This window comes from Eretmochelys imbricata, chromosome 23 (genome assembly GCF_965152235.1).
Source record: "Eretmochelys imbricata isolate rEreImb1 chromosome 23, rEreImb1.hap1, whole genome shotgun sequence".
NCBI classification, from domain to species: Eukaryota; Metazoa; Chordata; order Testudines; family Cheloniidae; genus Eretmochelys; species Eretmochelys imbricata.
In genome coordinates this window covers 1432467-1453686 of record NC_135594.1, presented here as the reverse complement: position 1 = coordinate 1453686, position 21220 = coordinate 1432467, and the positions used below count along the sequence as shown (strand labels likewise).

Here is a 21220-nt window from a genome sequence, read left to right as displayed (position 1 = left end):
GCCGGCCCAACCCCTGCAGGGAGGGACCTGGAGCCACACTCCTGACAGCTGACTGAACCTGACTGGGAAGGTTAGCGCCGCAGCGTACCAGAACCCTGCTTGTGCCCCACAGGGCGAGGCTGGGGGGCCCTCGGACAGAGGTGGTTTCCAAAGACCCCCTCGATCCAGAATACAGACACACAGGCACTCTCTGGAGGAGGACGGCAGCCGTGGCCGCCCCAGACGAGATGACGTACCTCGCTGGTCCGGAAGATAATCCTGTACTGGTACTGGGGCCCGTGGTCTTTATGATCCTCCAACTTCTCTCTCCTGATGCTCACAGCCACTGGTCCCAGCTTCTCATCCACGCCAAAGTAGTTGGAATGCTCTGAAAAAGCAAGGAGGTGCCTTGCCAGAGAACAGGAGCAGGCAGCGGGCAGAGGGGCTGGTCGAGTGAACGGCATCCTGGAGACACGAGTCACTGACGTGCCCTCAGCAGAGAGCACTGGGCCGGTCAGAGCGGAGCTAGTTGTTACGGAGCCCTGGCACTGCGCACTCGTGTATGGAAGCTAGTTTCGGAGCACTCAGGAATATAAACCTTTGTACGTGCCACGAGGGACATCCTAGTTCTGGTGCAATGCTCAGCCCTGGCACCGGCAAACTCAGTAGAACCAGAATCTGCCCTGACCACGAGCTACCCTAGGAGATATGCACACACCCATCCGCCCCTGCAGGGTTATTGTTAGAAAAGCCCCAAACCACCAGCTCTCCACTAAACAAAATTCCATCAGCCCAGCCCCACATTAGACACGCCAACAGACCCCTTGGGAGCCACCCTACAATAATAAGCCAGGCTGTGGGCACAGAGTCACAACGACAAACCCGGCAACATTTCAGCCCCAAGGTGATCAGACAGAGCTGTTCACCCCTCGTGTGTGACAACACAAGGCAGAACACTGAAGGCTGATACAGGAAGTGACTTTCTCTACACAATTAGCATGCGAAACTCATTGCCGCATGTATCACTGAGACCAAAAAATGTAGCAGGGCTCCGGCTTGGGTATCGATATAGTTACAAAGAATGCCCAGAGCAAGGCTTTAGCAGCCCAGGCCTGGGAGAGGGTATTAAACCCTCTTGCTCTGGGACACAGACAAGCCTTTAACTAGTGAGGGTTCGGAAGACCCCTTCTCAGGGGGCAGGCAATCCCATCACTACGGGGTCTCTAGCACTTCCCGTTGGTGCTGGCCTCTGTTGGGAGACAAGAGGCTGGGCTGGCCAGAGCCAGTCTGGTAACGCAGATGTTACCTGACCTGCGGGAGCCGAACTACAGTGGCTGGGACGAGCGGCAGGACGCCGCAGCTTTGCAGGGCTGGAGGCGACTGCCCGAGGCGCTGCTGGGGCGTTACCTTTGCCATGGAAATAGAGCTGGTAGTAGCGGGCCCCCAGGTCGACGTGCTCCACGTTGTAGCGTGTTAGCCTGCTGGGGCTCCTCTGCAGCTCCCTGGGGACCTCCAGCACGGAGATGCTGGCATTGGTGCAGTAGGCGTTGAGGGAGGGCTCCAGGAAGCCCCCCTCGCCCGCAGCCCCGCCGGGGGAGCCAGCCGACGCCCTGGAGAAGCTGACGGTGCGCTCGCACATGCCGCCCACCTCGTTGCGGAAGTGGGGGCAGCTGAGCAGCAGGTCGTTGCTGTTGTTATCCCCGAGGTCGTGCTCCAGGCTCTCCTTGTCGTTGAGGTCTTCGGTGCTGGCGAAGGCCGGGTCCAGCTCCCCCAGGCCGTAGGCCCGGGAGAGGGCAGCCGAGACGGCCGAGGCGGCCGAGGCGCCCGTCGTGGTATTCCGCCGCTGCGCCACCACTACTCGGGTGGCTGCCACCTGGTTGAGGTTGAAGAGCAGGCTCTGCACGTCGTAGTGAGCGAAGCTCTTCTGGCAGACCCAGGCCTTGCCACCCTCCTCCGGCTCCGCCAAGGCCCTCCCGGGCTCCCCATCGCTCCGGCTGCTCCGCAGCTTCTTGAAGATGGAGTCGCCTCCTGCCTCCCCCTTGGGGCCCTTCTTGCGGGGCTTCTCCTTCGGAGGAATGGGGGAGTCCTCAGGGGGGAGCCCCAGGCCGTTCCTCACGTCCACCTGGGCGCTGCCAGCCGCTTGCAGGCTGGAGGCTGTGCTGGTGTTGGCCAGCAGCAGGTCGCTCGGCTTCTCGGGCGGCAGGCATCGCTGGGCCGGCTTCTCGCCGCGGAGCTCACTGAGCATGTCGAACAAGCTCTGTTCCGAGACGCCCTGCACGTCTATGGAGGAGGTGCTGCCGTACTCGCGGAAGAGGGGCAGGCCGCTCCCCAGCTTGGCCCCACGGGGCTCGAGGGCCTCTTCCAAATCACACTCGCTGAGGGTGATCTCGCTGTTACTCCTGTTGCGCAGCGGGACGAAAGCCCTGCCAGGCGATCGGGGCCAACCCTCCTGGAACTCCACGTCCTTGGATCTCCTCCTGGAGAGCCGGTGCAAGCCCCTGAGCCCTGAGGAGCCCAGGCTGGTGGGAGGAGGCTGCTGCCCATTCTGAAATCCCTTGGGTGAAAGAAAAGTCCTGCTGATGCCTGTCGAAGTTTCCATGTCCCTCGTGGGGCTTGGAGCGGCTGGATCCTTCAGTGTCTCTCTCTTTGGGGGCCAGTCGGCAATCCTGGCGCGCACGCCCATCTTTGGCATGGCAGGCGTGGTGGTGGTGGGCCGTGGCCCAGGCAGACTGTCCCCAGCTGGCTGCGAGGTGCCACCATTCTGCGCCCAGAAGCCTGGCGAGAAGTAATCCCCCCGCGTGCCAGCCAGACCGTCATTCCCCTTCAGCGCTGGTCCGCCAACATCCACACTTGCATGTGGAATGGATCGATAGGATGTCATACTCCAAGGTCAGCGCTAAACCCTACTTCCAGGGGGAAAGGTCCGCTCATCTCCGGTGTGAAACCGGCCCCTCAGCCATTGCTGGGTGCAGCCAGGGCAGAATGGAAAGGCAAGGGCTTGCCAGAGCCAGCGTTACGACTTTCTGCCTGCTCGTCCCATGCTGCCATCCTCGCTCCCCAGGAGCCTGCGGCCTTTTATCGGGAGGCAACAGATTGGATCTGGTCCGAGGGGAAAGTCACTGCTCAGCCCTTGTTCCCAGCTGGTGCTGCTCCGGGGATGACAGTTCCAGACGCAGGCCAGGTGGGTGCAGTACCATTTCCCAGGCCTCCTAAAGCAGGGAGAGTAAAGGGAAACATTAGCAAAACGATGGAGAAGGATTGAGCTTGTGAGTTCTTTGCAATGCTACTCACAGCAACTCTACAAATGGCCTTGCTTCTCTCCCCCTCCGCTACTATTCATGGTACCGCCCGGAGCCCCACCAGGCAGACAGTGGCCGACTCCTCCCCATTTCACAGGGGAGATCTGAGGGCCAGGAACTTGCCCAAGGTCACCCAGGCAGTCTGCAGCAGAAGTGGGGATTGAACCCACAACCAGTAACTTACGCTCCCTGGGTTGCTAGGGGGCTGGGTTTTCCAGGGTCTGGGGCAGCCTGCCTTGCACGCTGCCCAGCGGCCTGACACCCATTTGGAATAAAACCCAATTAACCCCAACCCCTGCCAATTTCCCACAAACTGGAACCCTGCATTCTGACCGGCTCGAGCTTTAATTCCAAGTCCAGCCCCCTTCTGTGTGACTGCCACAGGGAGCGACGCGGGTGCGGGTTTGGGGACAAAGCAGACGTGCCGGCCAGGCGTAGGACTGACGGCTGCTAGACCAGGCTGTAGTTGCAGGCACTGGTTTCTTAGGCTCACGTAAAATCGTTGCAGGTTGAGTTCCTAGTTTCGTCCTGATCGGAAGTTTGTGTATTTAAAGCAGTGCACCAAGCGGAACTCATGTGAGACGCAGAGGTGATGACTGTCCTGAGGCTGCAAAGAACGAGCGCCACTGAAATGCACACCTGTGTATCACATGCTCTGAACTGATAACAGCTAACTGGAGATTCCCCAGGAGTTCCAGGAAGGTTGCTTTGCTCACTTGGCTGACTGACAACAGTTCAGTCCCCACTCCGGCTCCACCTGTCACATTTCCCCCAAAGAACCTTCCCTCCTCAGGTAAAAGCCGTTCAGACCTTTCCCCAGGGTTAAAACATCTTGACTGGGTAGTGCTGCAAGTATCATCTAAGCCATAGGAAACTGAGTGACAGCTGCAGCATGAAATGGATTTAAACCCACAAAAGCAAGGAAAGCCCCGAGTTCAGACTGAATGGGCCCAGGCACCAAAAGCGAAAGGAGGCCGCTGTTGGCCCGGCCACCCGAGCCAAACAGAGACCACGGAGCAGACTAAACATGAGAGGACTTCCCTCTTCCCCCATGACTGTTTAGTTTCCCTAAGAGCCTTTGGTGAGGGACCTTGTCAGGCTTTCGGAAAGGCCAAGAACACGAGCCACTGGATCCCATCTTGGCCACATGCTTGCGGATTCCCTGAAAGAATTCGAACACGTTGGTGAGGCGGGATTTCCCTTTATAAAAGCCGGGCTGACTCTTCCCTGACCTATCGGGTTCAGCTGCATGTCTGAGAATCGTGGTCAGAATTTTCACTGCCTCTGGATCAGGCTGTTATCCGGACAGCGAAATTAATCATGTGACCCATTTTTATATGGCAACAACATTTAAGATGACTAGTAAATGCATCTAATACTGCAGCTGGAACAGCCCCCACGTCTGTGGAAGGTGCAAAGGATCTCGCTGGCCAGAAAACAACCAAGGAGTGTGAACGTGAATTCTCAGTGGCCCTGTCTTTTTCTCCCCACCCCCTGAATGTTTTCTGAAATACCAGCTGGATCTTCTGTCTACAGCTGCAGAGTGCGGCCCACTGGATTGCTGGTGCCTCCCATAACGTGGTGGGCCTTCGGCTACCTAGCACCGTACAGACCTCCAACTGAACAAGACAAAGGGACGCTCCAGGGATCGCATGACACTTCCATTCTGAGCTCAAGCAGAGCAGAGGATTTCAACCAGTTGGCTCCATCAGTGTTTGCAGAGCAAGGCCACTGAACGTGGACATTTTTCTGTATAACAAAAATATAGCCCAGCACCGTTCCCAACTGGCCCTTCTTCGACATCAAGTGATTTGCAGAGAATCTTTTGCCTGTCCTATGGTCGCACGCAGCAGTCCCACGGCGCCAGAGCAGGGTACTGTGTGGTGCCGCCCCGTTGTGATAGCCACAAAGCGAGGTAGGCCCTGCCGTGAAGAGCTCACAAACAAGACACTTCCCCTCCACACAGAGCTGCAGAGAGGGGGAGTAACTTGCCAAAGGTCACCTAGCTGGGAGCAGAACCCATGCTGCCTCCTCCCAGTAGGCATTGAGCAATTATCCGGGTGCTGTGCAGGGCAAGGGAAATAACCTAACCAGAACAGACTCAAACCCGGGGGCCTGGGAGTGAGAGCATTACCGAGTGGGCACCGTGCTGGGGCAGTGTATAAATCCGAGGAGAGGAACACCAGAAACCCCAGTGGTGATTTTAGCCAGGCTAGGAGAAGTCATCCCCGGCCCATTGGTTCCAAACAGGCTCTGTGACAAAGCAGGACTGTTCTTAATGTTTCCTCTGAATATTGTGGGGGTGCCTCAGTTTCCCTTAGGCAGTTCTTAAGTCTCTAGGGGGTGGGGTAAGGGTATATGATCATTGCAGAGCCCTAGAGGGCAGGTGTGTGCAGGGGTCTGGACACAGAGAATGGCCGACACCCTGTTTCCTGGCCACTGATGGCCTGGGCCCTTCCCCCCTGCAAGGTGAGAGCTAAAGGGTTGGAGAACAAAGGAATCCGGTGACCTCCTGGCCCGGGAAAGGGACGAAGCCCAGAGGAGGAGGGGCTGGAGGGAGTTTCAGTTTGGGGCTGGCTGGGACATGGAGCGAAGTGCAGACGTGGTTGTCTGGCTCACTGCCCCCAAAATGGACCCGGCTGAGGGGTCCGGTTCTCTGCACCTACAAGCTCTGTGTTAGACCATGTTCCTGTCGTCTAATAAACCTTCTGTTTTACTGGCTGGCTGAGAGTCCCGTCTGACTGCAGAGTTGGGGGGCAGGACCCTCTGGCTTCCTTAAGACCCCGCCTGGGCGGACTCGCTGTGGGATGCGCACGGAGGGGCAGAGGATGCTGAATGCTCCGAGGAAGGTGGAAGCTGCATGAGCTGTGTGTCCTGCAGACAGGCTGCTCACAGAAAGGAGACTTCCCCAGAGTCCTGACTGGCTTCATGGGGAGCAGTTCCAGAGCATCAAGCTCTTTGCACAAAAGTCCTCTTAGATACCACTGCCGCCCGTCCCTTTCCCTTACAAACCCTGCCCCACTCAGTTACCATGGGGCTGGCCCCCCACAACTGTAAAAGAGCTGGAGGCTGCAGACTGGATCGACAAGGCAGATGGGAGGCTGGAGACAGGATATACTACCAGAGTAAATTCTTGCTTTATCAACCTCCCAGAATCATCTGCAGAGCCGCTGAGCAAAGAAGCCCTGGAGGAAGGATGCCCCAGGAACCCACACTTTAAACAGCTCCAGCCTCCCTTCACCACAAAGCACAGGGAAAGTGCCTCGGTTTCACTTTCATGCAGCTGGGGGACAGGAGACATCTATTTCAGGGGCCAGGGCAGCTGCTTGGCATCTTACAAGTTCCTGGACGCTTCTCTTTTCCGTCAGCAGCTTCAAGAAAAGAGCAGAGAACCTGCCTTTCAGCCTTCTCTGATAGAAAGGAAGAAATAGGTCAGCCACTTAGATACACAGAAGGGCAGGAGACACTAAACCACCCTCGGCAATGGAAATCAGATGCCAGACAGACTGCGGGGCTCTGCTGGAGACTAAGACTGGAGAGCTGTTAACCTCCACGGAGAGGTTTTTCGTACTGAAGCCTGAAAGCAGGCGCTGGGTAAGGAGGTGGCAGTGAATGCAAGGTCCCAGACAAGGTGAGGAGAGTGCTCTGATGTACAGATTTGATCAGACAGAAGGTGGCAGAGTCGCTGTCCAACCCCCTCCCCCCGCACACACCCCCTCACCCCCAGTGGCACCAGGGGCCTCAATCAGGAATCAGGGCCGTTGGGCTAGGCACCGTGCAGCACACAGTACAGTTTCTTAGGCGCCACTTCTCCCTTGCCCTACACCTGGTGCCGTCATTTACACCAGTGTAAAGGGATTGCAAAGTGGAACCAGGCGAGCGCAAAGCAGGCACAAGCAAGTGCTCACGGTGCAGGACTAGAGGGAATCAGGCCCACAGGGTTTCAAGCCAGACGGGAGCATTACAGTAACATAGTCTGACCTCCTGCACAGGGCAAGCCAGAGATGCCCCATCCAGCCCGAGAACTAGCGGCTGAGACAGAGAGATTTCAAGTCTCCGTGCCCCTCGGGAAGTGCTCCAGCATTCCTAGAGACGACCGGATGATCACAATTCACTCCCAGGCACGCTTTGCTGCAGCAACATGGACAGAACCCAGAAGGAGAAGAACATGGAGAAATACGGGTAGATCTCCTACATCTCATAACTTCTCCAAGCCCAGGAAGGCTGAGAATCAGCAGGACCAAGAAAGGATCTCTAGGGGCAGGACAGCAGCTCGACGGAGCCTCTTGAAGGACCCCAAGTGAAAGAAGATTGATGGCTGCATCTCAGAGCATTGCCCGGCACGGGGGTCCCAGGGGGCTCCAGGTGAGCGATGGCTCAGGCAGCCATGGGGAAGCGCGCACCACTGCAATGAACTGGAGTGCCCAAGATGTCAGTTTCTCAGCACTGAAACGGCGGCACTCTCCCTTTCTTTGGTAAAAGTGGCTATTTCTCGGTGTCGCAGCGACCCCTTAGCAGGGATCGGGTCTGTACGAGTGGGTCTACACTGCAGTTACAAACCCGCAGCTGGCCCGCGCCACCCGACTCGGGCTAAGGGCTGTTTATTTGCAGAGTAGATGTTCTGGCTTGTGCTGGAGACCAGGCTCTAGGACCCTGCGAGGTGGGAGGGTCCTAGGGGCTCCAGTCCCAGCCTCTACACTGGAATGAAGCAGCTCCACCAGCCGAGTTGCAGTGTAGACATACCTAAGTGCCTGCTCGTCGAAGAGGACCATGTTTCCCAGACTGGGCTGGTTGCTCCACACCTCTCTGAGACAAGGGGGGGCCTGGGCGAAGAGGCGATCAGAGCAGGAATGTGGCACCAGGCAGCTCAGGGACTGTGAGCTGTGCATTTCACCCCCTAAGTAGATTCCTGTGCTCCTGGGGACAACAGTGCATGCACAGTGAGCACGTGGCAGATCCCTGCCCTCCTAGCCGCCCTGGCCCTCTGGAAGTAGCACCCAGATGAGTGATGAGCTGCTGCATCCTTTCACCAAGCAGAAGGGCTTTGCGCTCCACAGAGGAAGAGCAGCCTGTGGGTATGGCATTGACAGGCTCAATTCCCAGCTCCGCCATGGACTTCCTGCGCCACCTTGGGCCAGGGCAGGGAGTGGCTATGTGCCCAGCACAATGGGGGCCCTGATCTCAGCTGCCCTGCAGACACTGCTGAAGTACAGACAACTACTAAGGCACTCGGGCACTTTCCCTCCTGCTTGACAGGGCCCTGGAACAGACTAATACAGTGATTGAAGGATTAGTACACCTGTGTGTTCCTGCTGCCAGGTCTCGGGGGTAAGAACACTGTCTGCCTCTCTCCTAATTCCACTGCAGCCCCTGCATAAAGCATGCACACAATCCTGGACCTCTACACTAATCTAAACCAATTATAAGAGAAGCCCACTAAGATCACATCTGTTGAGAATGGATATTAAATCAATATCTGAACGTCTTAATTAAATGCAAGCCAAAGAATCCTAACGAGGGCATCTGCTGCAGACACTGAACGCTGAGCTACCCTCCCCTTGCCCCATGGTCGGCAGATTCTCAGCAGGAGCCCAGGAGTTGCCATGCCAGGAGGCTCACTGCAGAATCCATCTGCAAGCCCAGCGGTGAGAGAAGCAGCTGGGGCTGGGGAAGGGAGGGCGCTCACCTTGTGCTCCATCGCAGCGCCTGGGGATCACTTCCGGGACTGTCCTGCTCTGGAGTGGCCATGGAAGTGCTCGCTGTAATGTTTAGAATGGAGCAATAGAAACGGGCCAGTACAGAAAAGTCAAAACACTCTCTGACATTTTCACAAGTCTCTATTCCAGGCTCCAGGGGGAAGCGGGAGGCACGCTCTGTCTGCGCTGTTGGAGGCATGTAAACAGGGGAAGGAACGTCTCTGCTATCCCCACATTTTAGCTGCCGAGTTCCCAGCGATGGCACATACATTTCTTGCCACATTCATAAAAATAACTGGTTGGAGCTGTGGCTGGCGTCTGCTGAGGGGCCCCGGTGAAGTCAGTAATACTGTGAGATAGCCAGACTTACCGACTCACCCAGGGCCACATAGACCACATCCTGCCTCCCACGGAGGCCAGCACCAGATGTTCTGAGGAAGGTGCAAGAACCAGGCAGGCAAATGTGAGATTGTCAGCCCCCTTCTACCACTTAACAGAAACTGGTTTCAGCCCCCAAAGCCAGGGGTTCTCGAGCCTTCCCAAAGTATTTTACTGAGCATTGACCACAACAACTCTGGACAGTTCTGTTATCCAGAAACCTCCAGTCTCTCTTTATTGCATATGGCCAGCTCCTCAGTAGCAAGGAGTTCCACAGTCTCATCATGGACTGAGTTAGACCTTTACACAGGGGATTTGCTCTGTTTTGCCATTAGTGCATCAGAGAAAACCTCTACAATAGATGGGCAAAGCCACTATTTGCACTGAGCTAAAACATCTCAGGTTTAACCAGGGGTAAACTGAACTGGTACGAAGTGCAGCCCAGAGCAACTCTGCCCGTCCCCACTCGGTGGCTGGGATCCCTAGTGTAGAGGAGGCCAGAACATTCTCTCAGCTCCCAAAGTCCCAATTTGCGTAAACCTGAGCGCTGCTGCTCTTTACCAAGTCTCAGCATGGGACGGATGCGCTGCCCACAGGTTTCATTTGTCAAGAGTTGGGGTCAGCAATCCCGCTGTTCTGCTTTGCAGAAGACAGCAGGCGGGGACCAAAAAAGTCTCACTTCTTAACAGCATCTATGCCCTGCCAGTGCAATCTAAATGGAAGTGCAGAGCCGCGTCGCACAGCTCCCCCAAACTGCACTCCAGCCTGGCTGGCCCTCCCCCAGCCCCGGGGAAAGCCAGGCTCTGGAGGAGTTTGCTCACATCACCCAGCAGAAGAGGAAAGAACTCACTTCAGGCAGAATCAAGTTCTCTCTTCGGTCACCCTTGCTATTTGACATCAACTTTCCCATGCGCTATTCTCCAGCTGACGGATGCCAGGTGGTTTGTTCTGTGCCAGGGACAGCATGACACGGTAGCTGCGGGGAGGCAGGAACCAGCAGCGTCAGGCGGCCTACGGAGAGCTACCGTACCACCATTCTTCCGCCATTAACGACGCTGGGCGGGGAGCCGCGCTGCCCTGCTGGCACATCTTCCAGCTGAGACGCTCCAGGCCACTCCTCAAGCTCCAGAACACCCCCCTTCCACCCCGAGGCCCAGCGTGCCAGTCACTTCCCAAACACAGAGCAGGCGGCACAGCAAGGAGAAAGGACTTGCACAAAGCCACCACAAGTCAGAACTAGATCCCAGGAGTCCTGACTCCCTGCTCCCACCACTAGAGCCCATTCTCCTTCCAGGGCTGAGAAAGAGAACCCAGGAGCCCTGCTTCCTAGCCCCTCCTGCTCTAACCGCTAGACACATTCCCTTATCATTCAAACCCTTTGCCATTGTTTCATGACACAAGGTAGATGCTGGAAACTGCCTGCCTCCCTGCAGCAGAGGGAAGTATTTTTTATAAAGGAAGAACACGACTGAACTGTCGAGAGCCAGAGAACCACCTTAGTAAAGACCGTTTCCCCCAGCGCCACGCGATTGAACAAAGCCATGGAGCAGAAGGGTGTCTCTGGCCAGCCGCCCGCAAAGCAGATCACGCTCTAGTATTTCAAACAAGCATTCCCCAGAGTTAGAGAGCACGTCAACTGACCCAAAACCCGCCTAAACCATTCCAGCTTCGCTCGTGTAAACACTGTGGAGGGAAAGCTTTTTGGGTCTGCCTTCACCTGTCTGGACGAAGGGGCTAGAAAGACACCAATCCAGGCCAGCAGAGTCAGTGGGTTTTACAAAGCCTCTTTGTTCAGGATGCCTTTTTGCAGGGGGGAGGAGACAACAGCTCTGTTTGCAGAACGGGAGGACGTTGAAAAAGGAAGCACAGCATCACACCTGCTTTCCTACCCGCCTACCTCCTGCCGGAGGGTGTGGCAGTTGCTGCCACTCTGCACATGCCCCTAAATCTGGGAAAGGGGCAACAAGACAGAAGGCGGGAGGGTTACCTTGTTCACAAAGCAAAGGCTGGAGTCGGCAAAGCAAGGAGCTGCTCAGGGGAGATGAGCAGGAAAGAGGAACTGAATGCAGCACGAGAAAGATGGGGCTTTAGCTTTGCTGTTTGTACGGCTGCCCAGACACGGACAGCGCTACACGGGGGGATGCATCGGACACATTCCCGGGCCCGGCAGACACTATGGCTGGGTAGCATTGTGGTGGGGGCGGGGGGGAGAGAAGAAAGAGTACCCAGATGTTAGCAAGAAACCCCAACATGCTGCAGCCCCTGCATCGAGGTGACTAGATGTCCCAAGATTATTGGGACCCTCCTGATATTAGGGGTTGTGTCTTATATAGGTAACTATACCACCACAATCCCCCCCAAAAAAGTCCTGATTTTTCACACTTGCTCTCGGGTCACCCTCCGAGGGCCCCTCACCGGTCGGCTCCTTGGTTACAAACATCTCCGCACCAGCTCAGCTGCAGCCAGTTCTCTGCAGCTCTGCACCAGGGAGCTGTTCCAAGCCCTTGCTGGCTCCAACACTCAGCTGCAGTATTTCCTGGAGTAGAGGGGACGGAGGCTTTTGGGGCAGCAGAAGTGGAGAGACTTGCAGGCTGGCTGCTCTCACCCAGCTTGGTGCAGCGTGGCACAGCGGATCAGTCTTAGAATTCCCAGAGGTTTCACGCTACACTGCAGGAGCCCTCGGGAGTCTCCATCACAGACCAGGACCCTACGGTGCTAGGCACTGTGCAAACCAAGAACACAGAGAAAGCTCACACAGCAGCATTGCCAAGGTTTGCCAGTTCTTCCCCCGCATGCACGCTGCAAAGCGCATGCCCCTCACGGAGGGCTCCTCACCTGCCACTGCGCTGCGTGTCCCCGCCCGGAGTCACAACAGCCCCTGGGCGCTGTGTTCAGGCACAGAAAGCCCCAGCACACAGGCAAGTGAAACCCAGTGGCTAGCTACAGCATGCACCGTGGACCAGACCCCCGTCCCCAGCCCAGCGTGCCAACAGAGCTCCCTGAAGTGCTGCAGCCGAAAGAGAGGTCAATGACGAGCGTGAACTGGACACCGCCACAACTCAGCTGATTCAGGCAAGGGAGAATACGGGAACCAGGCCTGATCCAGATCCAGCTGATGGCAGAGCCCCATTGACTTCAATGGGGTTTGGATCAGACCCTCAGGGCCCAACTGAACTCCAATGGAGTCCTTTAGTCCTCTTGGAAAATTTCAGCCTAAGGTCCCAACAGGGGCCAAGGGCTTGCTACTGTCCTGCACCTTGCGCACAGCAAGTACAAACCCACCATGCTGACCTGGCAGCATTTTGCAGCCATTTTGCCCTGGGTGCAGGTGAACCAAGCCCCATGTGTTCTCGGAGAACCTGGCCAGTCTTTATTCTGGGCTTTACCTCCTCCCCCACACCTGCGACAGAAGACATGCCTCGTTGATGTGCCCTGGAGCCCCAGGGGCCTTGCCCAAGGCAGAATCTGTCCCTTTGCTTATGGTTAGTGCTTCCCAGATTGCACACGCAACAGAACCCAAACGAACACAACAATAACGACTGTTGGCTGCAGTTAGCAAACACGAGACTGGGGAGGGGAGGGTGGGAGCTGTTGGCGCAGATGCTCAGAACTCAGTCAGTGGGGTAAGTCAATGGAGATTTCGCCTGACTCAGCAGGACCCACGGCAGCAGCATGGAGCCAGCTTTCAATGCCCCCAAGGCGTTTTCCCAACTGGCATATTTGCTAAGGGGGCAGTCCTTAGAGAAACCATCCAAGTCAAGTTACCGCGGGCACATCCGGCATGTTGTTTACAGGCAGTGCAAGGAACCTGTTCCTCAGAGCCATCCAGAGATGGGCTGTTAACGCTAGAATCTCCCTTCTGAAGGGGAGGCAGAGGAAAGAGTCCATTCACCAGGGTGACAAGACATCCAGCGAGCAGCTTTCATGACGAGACAGCTGCCCCAAACCTCACCTGAATCAAAACATACTCCCGTCCACGCTGCGAGGAGGGAACAGACATTATTTAGTCTAGGAACCAGAGAGCTGAGAATCAGAGAGAGCTCGGCACTAGCAGCTGTGGGCTTATCCTCCACCTCAGGGCTGTGCTTCAGAGCCGGGAGCTTTGCAAAGCCCCTTTGCTAGGTTTCAGAGCAGCAGCCGGGTTAGTCTGTGTTCGCAAAAAGAACAGGAGGACTCGTGGCACCTTAGAGACTAACCCATTTATTGGAGCAGAAGCTTTCGGGAGCTAGGTTTGTTGGCAAACCGGCTCCTTGCACACGTGCAATCAGCCCCATAGGCACGCAATGTTCTAACAGTGACACGCTGCTGTGCAATGAAGGCTGTAAAGCCTTCAGAGTTGATTGCTTCGTTTTCCAGAGCAACCTGGATCTGTCTGATAGAGCGGCGAGATTTCTACCCCCAAATAACAACGTTTGACTCTCCCTGTCAGTGCGGAAGGCGGCTGCGTTCAGTGCAAACAGGGAGTTCACTGAAAGAGTCTCCATTTTGGTGCACTATATTTTCAAATTCTACACCGTCTCAACAACCACATCTGTTTAGCCTAGGAATCCTGGCATGTCCTTCTCAGCAGCTGGAGCAGCAGGGAGGAAATTGGAGACAAGGCTGCCATGCCTGCAGCTGCTGGTACCGAATCCAGGGAGTCATTCCCAGAGCAGCACTATCGCAAGATCAAACCAGACCGTGAGCTTGGAACGGCCCACAGGCCCAAGGCCCCAGTTAGTTGCTCTCAGGTGCTCAAAGCCAGCAGTCACTGTCTTCACTTTTAGCAGACCGGGCATGCTCCGTCCTCGAACTGTCACACCCCACCCTGGGAGCTGGGGGTCTCACCGCCCTCCAAGGCTGCGCGAGGGAGGCAGGAGAGGTGCAGGAGAACACTAGCTCGCAGTCCAATAACCAAACTGAAGCCCTGAGGCCAATGACCGAGGAAAGGCACCTCACCACGGAAGGGACAAGGCATAATGCAGCTCCCAAGTGACCAGAGATGGCCCATGGTGGCTGGCAGCAGGTGCGACAGCGGTGGGGAGGTAACACACACAATTCCTGGATCACAGGTGAGCAGGGGTGTGACTGCACCCAGGATCCCGCCGGTCTCCCAGCAAAGGGGGAGTTCACCCAGGTGCAGAGGGTGAGGTGTGAAGGAGCAGCCAGGCACTGGAAGGGGTCCCAGGATGCAGAGGTGGAGCAGGCCTTGGGGAAAGCAGGGCCCCCAGCAGAGGCGCCCTGAGATGGGTTCACTTCGGGAACGTCTGCACAGCAGTCAGGGGTGCGACTGGCAGCTCGTGTAGACGTACCTGCACCGCCTACCTCGCTACAACAGACACGAGGCTGCGGCTTGGGCTGCACAAGCCGTCTGAGCCCGCCCCGGCACGCACTGTTGCCCCCACCACACACTAGCCAGCGCACAGCTGGTGCAGGTACCTCACACGTGCTGCCAATCCCACCCCCGGCTGCAGTGCAGACGTACCCACGGGGTCATGAGTGCTACACTCCGCACCTGCTGACTCCTACATGCTCTGCCGGCTCACTGGGGAGACAGCTGCTGGCCAAGGGGTCCTCCTAGCAAACCACTGGAAGAGGTGCAAGCCCCCAGTCCCTGCAGGACCCTGTGCAGCACGCAGGAAGGGGACACAGCATTATGGTGGTGTTGCCAACCTCAAAATGTTCACAGGGAGTCAGGCCCTACAATCCTGATCGATAACAAGGATCTATACCTGGGGGGTTCTTTTTATTTGCCTCCTGGCTTTTAGCCTGCAGCGGTCCCATTTGCATTCTTTTCACCACATCCAGGAGGACTAGAAACTTACTTTTCCTTGAAACGCAAGCTGAGATTCTCACATTCATATGACTCCAGGAGCTGGGGCTTTAATGTAGACACCCAGCGTGGGTGGTTCTCTGTAGCTGGGGGGGGGGGGAGACAGGGTTCTAGGCGCCCAGACACATTCCCCCACGTGCCACAGATGCCTCTTGAGACTAGTGCTAAAATCACAAGAGGTGGCAACGTGGTTCAAGGGGAACAATTATTAAACCAGCAGACAGATGCGCTTAGAAATGCCTCAAGCTGGCTGGGGCCTGACTCCCCTCGGCCTGGACTCGGTGCAGTCACTCGGTGCAGCTGACGCTGCACACTCCATTACGGTGCAGAGCCAAGTTCCTGTAATAACTGTTTAGCATTCACGTAGCACTTGCCAGCTTCAGAGCACTGTGCAGCATGAACTGACCTTCAGCCCCAGGGGAAGTCACTTTATGGTCCCAATTTTGCAGTGGGCTAATGAAGGCAGGGAGGTGCTGTGAGAGCAGGGACAGAACACGCCAGCTAGTTCTGCCTGCCAGCATCTGCACAGATTTCAGAGTCCCGGGCCTTGGTCTGCTGCCCTGCACCCTGGCCAGCCACACCCCCCACAGCGAGATGTGACACGATCCAAGCAGGGCTGGTTGCCCCCATGCAGTCACGCGCATGGCTGCACGAGGTGCATGGCCACGTGGACTCCAGCCGATGGCCCCTAAGGGCTGACCGGACCCCCAAGAAGTGACCACTTTCTACCTGGCCTCAGCCGACTACTCGTTCCACGAAGCCAGCACACACCACGTGTGGGGTAGGGGAGAGGCTGTCCAACCGCCCCCGTTATACCGACTGTGCGCTGCCCCCGTCCAGCCCAGCCCTCCCATAGGTGATGCTGCAGCTCTGGAGTCTCTCTCCTGCCCAGGGAGATGGGAGGGGCGAGTTTTAGCAGCTTTTCTCCCAGCACGAGGTTGCACAGCTCTGACAGCTGCTCCTGGCTCACCCAGCACTCTGCGTGCCCCGTCCTCTGGGCTGGCCCTGCCAGGGTGGGTGCCTTCAACTCCCACTGACTTCAGTGGGTGCCAAGGTGCTCAGCATCTCCCTGATCACACCTGCTGCCCGACAGCCTCTTTCTGCAGGTCTGCAGTGCCAGAGCGGGTACAGATGGGTGCAATGCCTCAGGCTCATCTTGCACGCTCCTTGTTTGCCACTGTCCATCCCTCCCCCTCCTCCCACCACACCCCCCCCCCCCCAGCCGTTTCGCATGCCCACTGGAAACCAGACCGGTGTGCCTTCCACTACTGTGAACAGGAATCTGAACGCAAGCAGGGATGACCAATAGCCCAGATCCAGCCCGGGTTGGAGCACCGTCAGGCACTTGTACGGGTTGTCCCCTGTCACATGGGCACTGCCCTGCCCCTTGCCCACAGCCATGGGCCTCTAGCTGCAGTGGTTGACAGGGGTGCTAAGTGCTGGGATGTGGTGGCAGGCTCTGCTGCAGGGTGGGTGCAGTCCAACTCGGCTCCCTTCTGTCAATCACCTCTACCTGCTATTCAAATATTCCTTTGCACAGCAAACACGCTGCTTCACCACGGCGCAGCCCAGCCCACCCCAATGCTCCGTTCCCAGGACGAGCCCGGTCAGCCCGGAGCAGCTCCCAATGAGCCTAGGAGGTCTGCGGGAGGGAGCCCCTTAAAAGCACAACACCGAGCCAAAGGAAGGGACCCGATGCAGAGATGGGCCCTGCCACTCACCCTGCTGGGCCCAGGCCTTGCCTACACTAGGGGAAGAGGGGTTGGCTGGCATGCTTACACTGGACTTTCAGAGCTGTGCTGACTAACGTGTTCCAGCCACACCCTGCATCCCAATCTAGGCAAGGCCCAGCTGCCACAGAAAAGCCCCACCAGCCCCGCTAACTGGCCAGATGGTGCCTGCAGAGCAGAAGCCTGCTTGTTTGCACAGCTAAGAAATCCTCCAAGGTCAATGAACACATCCCAGAGCGCACCACTCTGAAATCACAGAGCAGAGCACAGTGCTGGAATTGGTGGTGCATCTCTGGTCTTTGCACAAAGATTGCATGGGTTTAATTAAAACTGGGGGTTTGTGTCCTGCGTGGGCTTTCTGCTCTATTTAACCCGGACTTCTAGCCATTCAGCCTACATCTGCAAGGAACTGACAGTCAGGTGTAAAGGGACTGAAGAGTATCTGCACAAGGCTTGCACCACTTTAAATCCATTTACAAAACACACCTTTAGTTAAACTGGTGCAACTGGGGGTAGACCAGGCCCCGCTGGGTGAATCGGAGTGTAGCAAGGCGAGACAGACAGATATTTACATCTATCTATATCTTGGGCCCTGACTCATCTGAGCTCTTTTTAATTTAAACAGGGATTGCTCATCTCTCATTTTTTATTTAATGCAGTTGGGAGTTCTGGGACTCTTCCTGCTGTGATCAGTGCAGACAAACAAGCAAACGTGGAAAAAGCCAAGAGCAAAATTAACCCCAAACAAACATGTTTTATAAAGAAAACCCTTAAAACATGGATTGCCAGGCTCTTAATCCTCCATCTATTATCTGCTCCACGTGGCCTCAGGCCTTTCTGATTCCACGCAGCTGGGCTGCACCACCACTCATGTTACCTCGAGGATATTACACAGGAAGCAACAGCATGAACCTCCATCCAAACTTACTCCATTGGACGCCCCAGGAGCTGTCCTTCAGGATTGTGAAAACACAGGGAGAAAAAATGTAGAACAGCGGCAGGAACACTGCTGCCATGAGCTCACTAGCCGTCCTTCGCAAGCAAGCCTACAGGCAGATCGGTTTAGCTGAACAATTCTTTGTGACATATTCTCAGCAGTCACTGCATTGCATTTGCATGCCACATCCTCAGCACTTGAGTCACATCTGTAAGGAACTTCTGACAACTGTTGAAAAGCAGCAACACAGATATCCAGTAACAAGACAATCAGATCCCTTGTAAGGGGAAGCTCAACAGAAAACAAGAAATGGTTCAATTCCCTGCTCTGCCACAGATGCCCTGGGTGACCCTGGGCTAGTCACTTAGTCTCTGTGCTTCATTTTCCCTCTGTGACACAGGATAACAGCCCTGCAATCCCTCACCGGGGGCTGGGAAGATGAACATGGTAATGACGGTGCGGCGCTCAGCTGCTAGGGTCACCGGGGCAACGTAAAGTACCTAAGAGATGAGATCTAGAAGCGAAATCTGGATTTCAGAGTCAATGGAAGTTTTGCCACTGAATTCAGTGAGTCCAGGATTTCACCCAGAGAGTTCTATGAGCTACCTGACCCTAAAAAAGCACAAGCACCTTCTCAAGTCAGACCACTGTAAGGTGGGGCTATTGCCTCTCGGGGTTGTGGAGGAAGAGCAATGCATCTTTCTAACAGGTTTCAGAGTAGCAGCCGTGTTAGTCTGTATCTGCAAAAAGGAGGACTTGTGGCACCTTAGAGACTAACCAATTTATTTGAGCATAAGCATCCAATAAAGTGAGCTGTAGCTCACAAAAGCTTATGCTCAAATAAATTTGTTAGTGTCTAAGGTGCCACAAGTCCTTCTGTTCTTTTTGCATCTTACTAACGAATCAGAAGCTCAGAAAGCAGCATCGGGCACCGGGAGAAGGGGGAGACCAAGCTGCGTAAGGCACAGTCAGCCCCCCTGCGTAAGGCAGGAGGCAGAATGTCAGACGCCCAGAGGAGAGGGCACCCTAGAGAGAGCCCTGTGTTGCATTATTAATAGAAACTGACCAATTCATTGAACACAAATGGCAGAGCCCCCTTTAGGAAGCTGCAGACAGAAAAGAATTCTGGTGGCTGACTGGCCGTGTCAGCGCAGGAAGCACCCTTGGCAGAGACTCAGGCCTAGCATGAGAATCGCAGGATTAGGGATAAGGGAAAACTCAGCCAGGCTTGAGTATTCCCTGGGGGAATCTCCCTTTCAACTGGCCGTTTGTTTCCAAGCAGATGAATTAGCTCAGTCGCCCCCGGTTCAAGCTGGATGTTATCTGTTCTGTGCAGCCTTTATTAAATACTTCTGTACAATCACTAAAGTCAACTGACAGGTCCCCTGGAAATGTGCCAAAGAACCCTCAAAGAAAGCAAGCAGCACCCTGGAAAATGATATTAACTGCAGGGATCTGAGACTGCAGAAGTGGGTGAAGTGTTACAGAGATAATTAGAGATGACAACCTTCATGCAAAATCATCTAACATTGCACTGACCTATTTGCTACATCGTAAGTAAGGAAATCACAGTGTCGCATTTAATTTGGGACTCAAACTAATAGTCAAAGGAATCTATGGCTCCTGATCATTAGAGGGCAAAGCAGTGATCCCATGGCAAAGTACAAAGAGTCCCAAAGAACTGCAAGGAAAGAAGACTGTCTCTAAAATCCAAGTGGAAAAGTTTGGAGCTTGCCGACAACGAATTCCATTCAAAACAAAAGCCTCCTGCAACTCCGCTGTGAAGAGCAATGGCAAATACATTGACAGGCCACCTCCTGCCCCAGAGGGAGAACAACGTCCCCCCACGATAACTGAGGTGTGCATCACCTGCTCCAAACATCATAAAAATGGAGCCAAGTCACTCAGTGTCGTTTGGTGGGGGTGCCCAAAAGGGACTAGGTGTTCTCCAGACATACAGGAAGAGATGGCTCCTGCCTTGAGGAGCTTGGAGTCAAAGGGTGGGCAGAGGTCCCAGAAGGGGAACCACAAACAGGATGGTCTATACGGATCCAGGCAGCGTGGCAGAAAGTGGTTAGAGAGACACCTGAGCAGGAGAAGAGAGGCCTTGCAGAGGAGCTCAGGGTGGTGCACTGAGCTGAATCGTCCAACATTAAGACACAGCAAGCAGCTAGCTGACTGATTAGGGAGGGTGACCAACCACTCCTTTGGCCAGCTCTGGTCCCAGAACACCCAGGTCTTCCAGACCTGAAGGCATGACACCTTCCTCCTCCAGCAGCATCCAAGCAGTCCGGCAGTGCCACCCGGCAGGCAGTAACTGATCAAACCCAAGCACTGTCTCCAGCTGCAGAATCACTAAATCCTAACCGGATTATGGATCACTGTGGGTTTAGTCTGGACATTTAACATTTTAAATCAGAGCCCTACCTTTAGGGAAGGAAAATCCCACGTCTCATCTAGGACATTACTTCCCACTGTAATACGCCTGTTATCCCAACTGCGAGAGCTGCTCAGTGAACCTTCCAGCAGCTGGCAGGGAGCTGTGCTTTTCTCAGGAACGCTGGAAATAGCTTCCAAGTACACAAGCTGGGAAAAGCTGGGGGAAGGAAGCCAATTCTTGGGGCTGTTTGCAGCCAGGTGTTGGGAGTCCTGTCAGTTTGGCTGACATACTTCACAACGAAGGAAATTCAATACACGTTGATTCGCATCTCTGACCTTTGTGAAGGAGCATGTCAGAGAATGAATTTCCAGTCGCTAACAGGCTTCCCTCAGCAACCTGGGGGCTGGGAACAACCAGTGATTTTATCACGGCTTCAGTGTTACATAGAATCATAGAATATCAGGGTTGGAAGGGACCTCAGGAGGTCATCTAGTCCAACCCCCTTCTCAAAGCAGGACCAATCCCCAACTAAATCATCCCAGCCAGGGCTTTGTCAAGCCTGACCTTAAAAACTTCCAAGGAAGGAGATTCCACCACCTCCCTAGGTAACACATTCCAGTGTTTCACCACCCTCCTAGTGAAAAAGTTTTTCCTAATATCCAACCTAAACCTCCCCCACTGCAACTTGAGACCATTACTCCTCATTCTGTCATCTGCTACCACTGAGAACAGTTTAGATCCATCCTCTTTGGAACCCCCTTTCAGGTAGTTGAAAGCAGCTATCAAATCCCACCTCATTCTTCTCTTCCACAGACTAAACAATCCCAGTTCCCTCAGCCTCTCCTCATAAGTCATGTGTTCCAGTCCCCTAATCATTTTTGTTGCCCTCCGCTGGACATTTTCCAATTTTTCCACATCCTTCTTGTAGTGTGGGGTCCAAAGCTAAACACAGTACTCCAGATGAGGCCTCACCAATGTCGAATAGAGGGGAACGATCATGTCCCTCGAT

At 55.2% G+C, this 21220-nt stretch overlaps 1 protein-coding gene across 2 annotated transcripts in view; it reads right to left on the bottom strand.

The window, feature by feature from the left end:
- Positions 1-21220, bottom strand: part of SIPA1L3 (signal induced proliferation associated 1 like 3) — a 112600-nt gene that overhangs the window by 32675 nt on the left and 58705 nt on the right. For both annotated transcript variants that reach the window (XR_013348630.1, XM_077840083.1), the window contains exons 3-4: positions 1387-3188; positions 237-367 (exon numbers count right to left, since the gene is read on the bottom strand). Coding sequence is in view for 1 of the 2 variants with exons in the window: in XM_077840083.1 (XP_077696209.1) it covers positions 237-367; positions 1387-2860 (1605 nt within the window). In the remaining variant the exon portion in view is untranslated. The remainder of the gene's footprint in view (positions 1-236; positions 368-1386; positions 3189-21220) is intronic.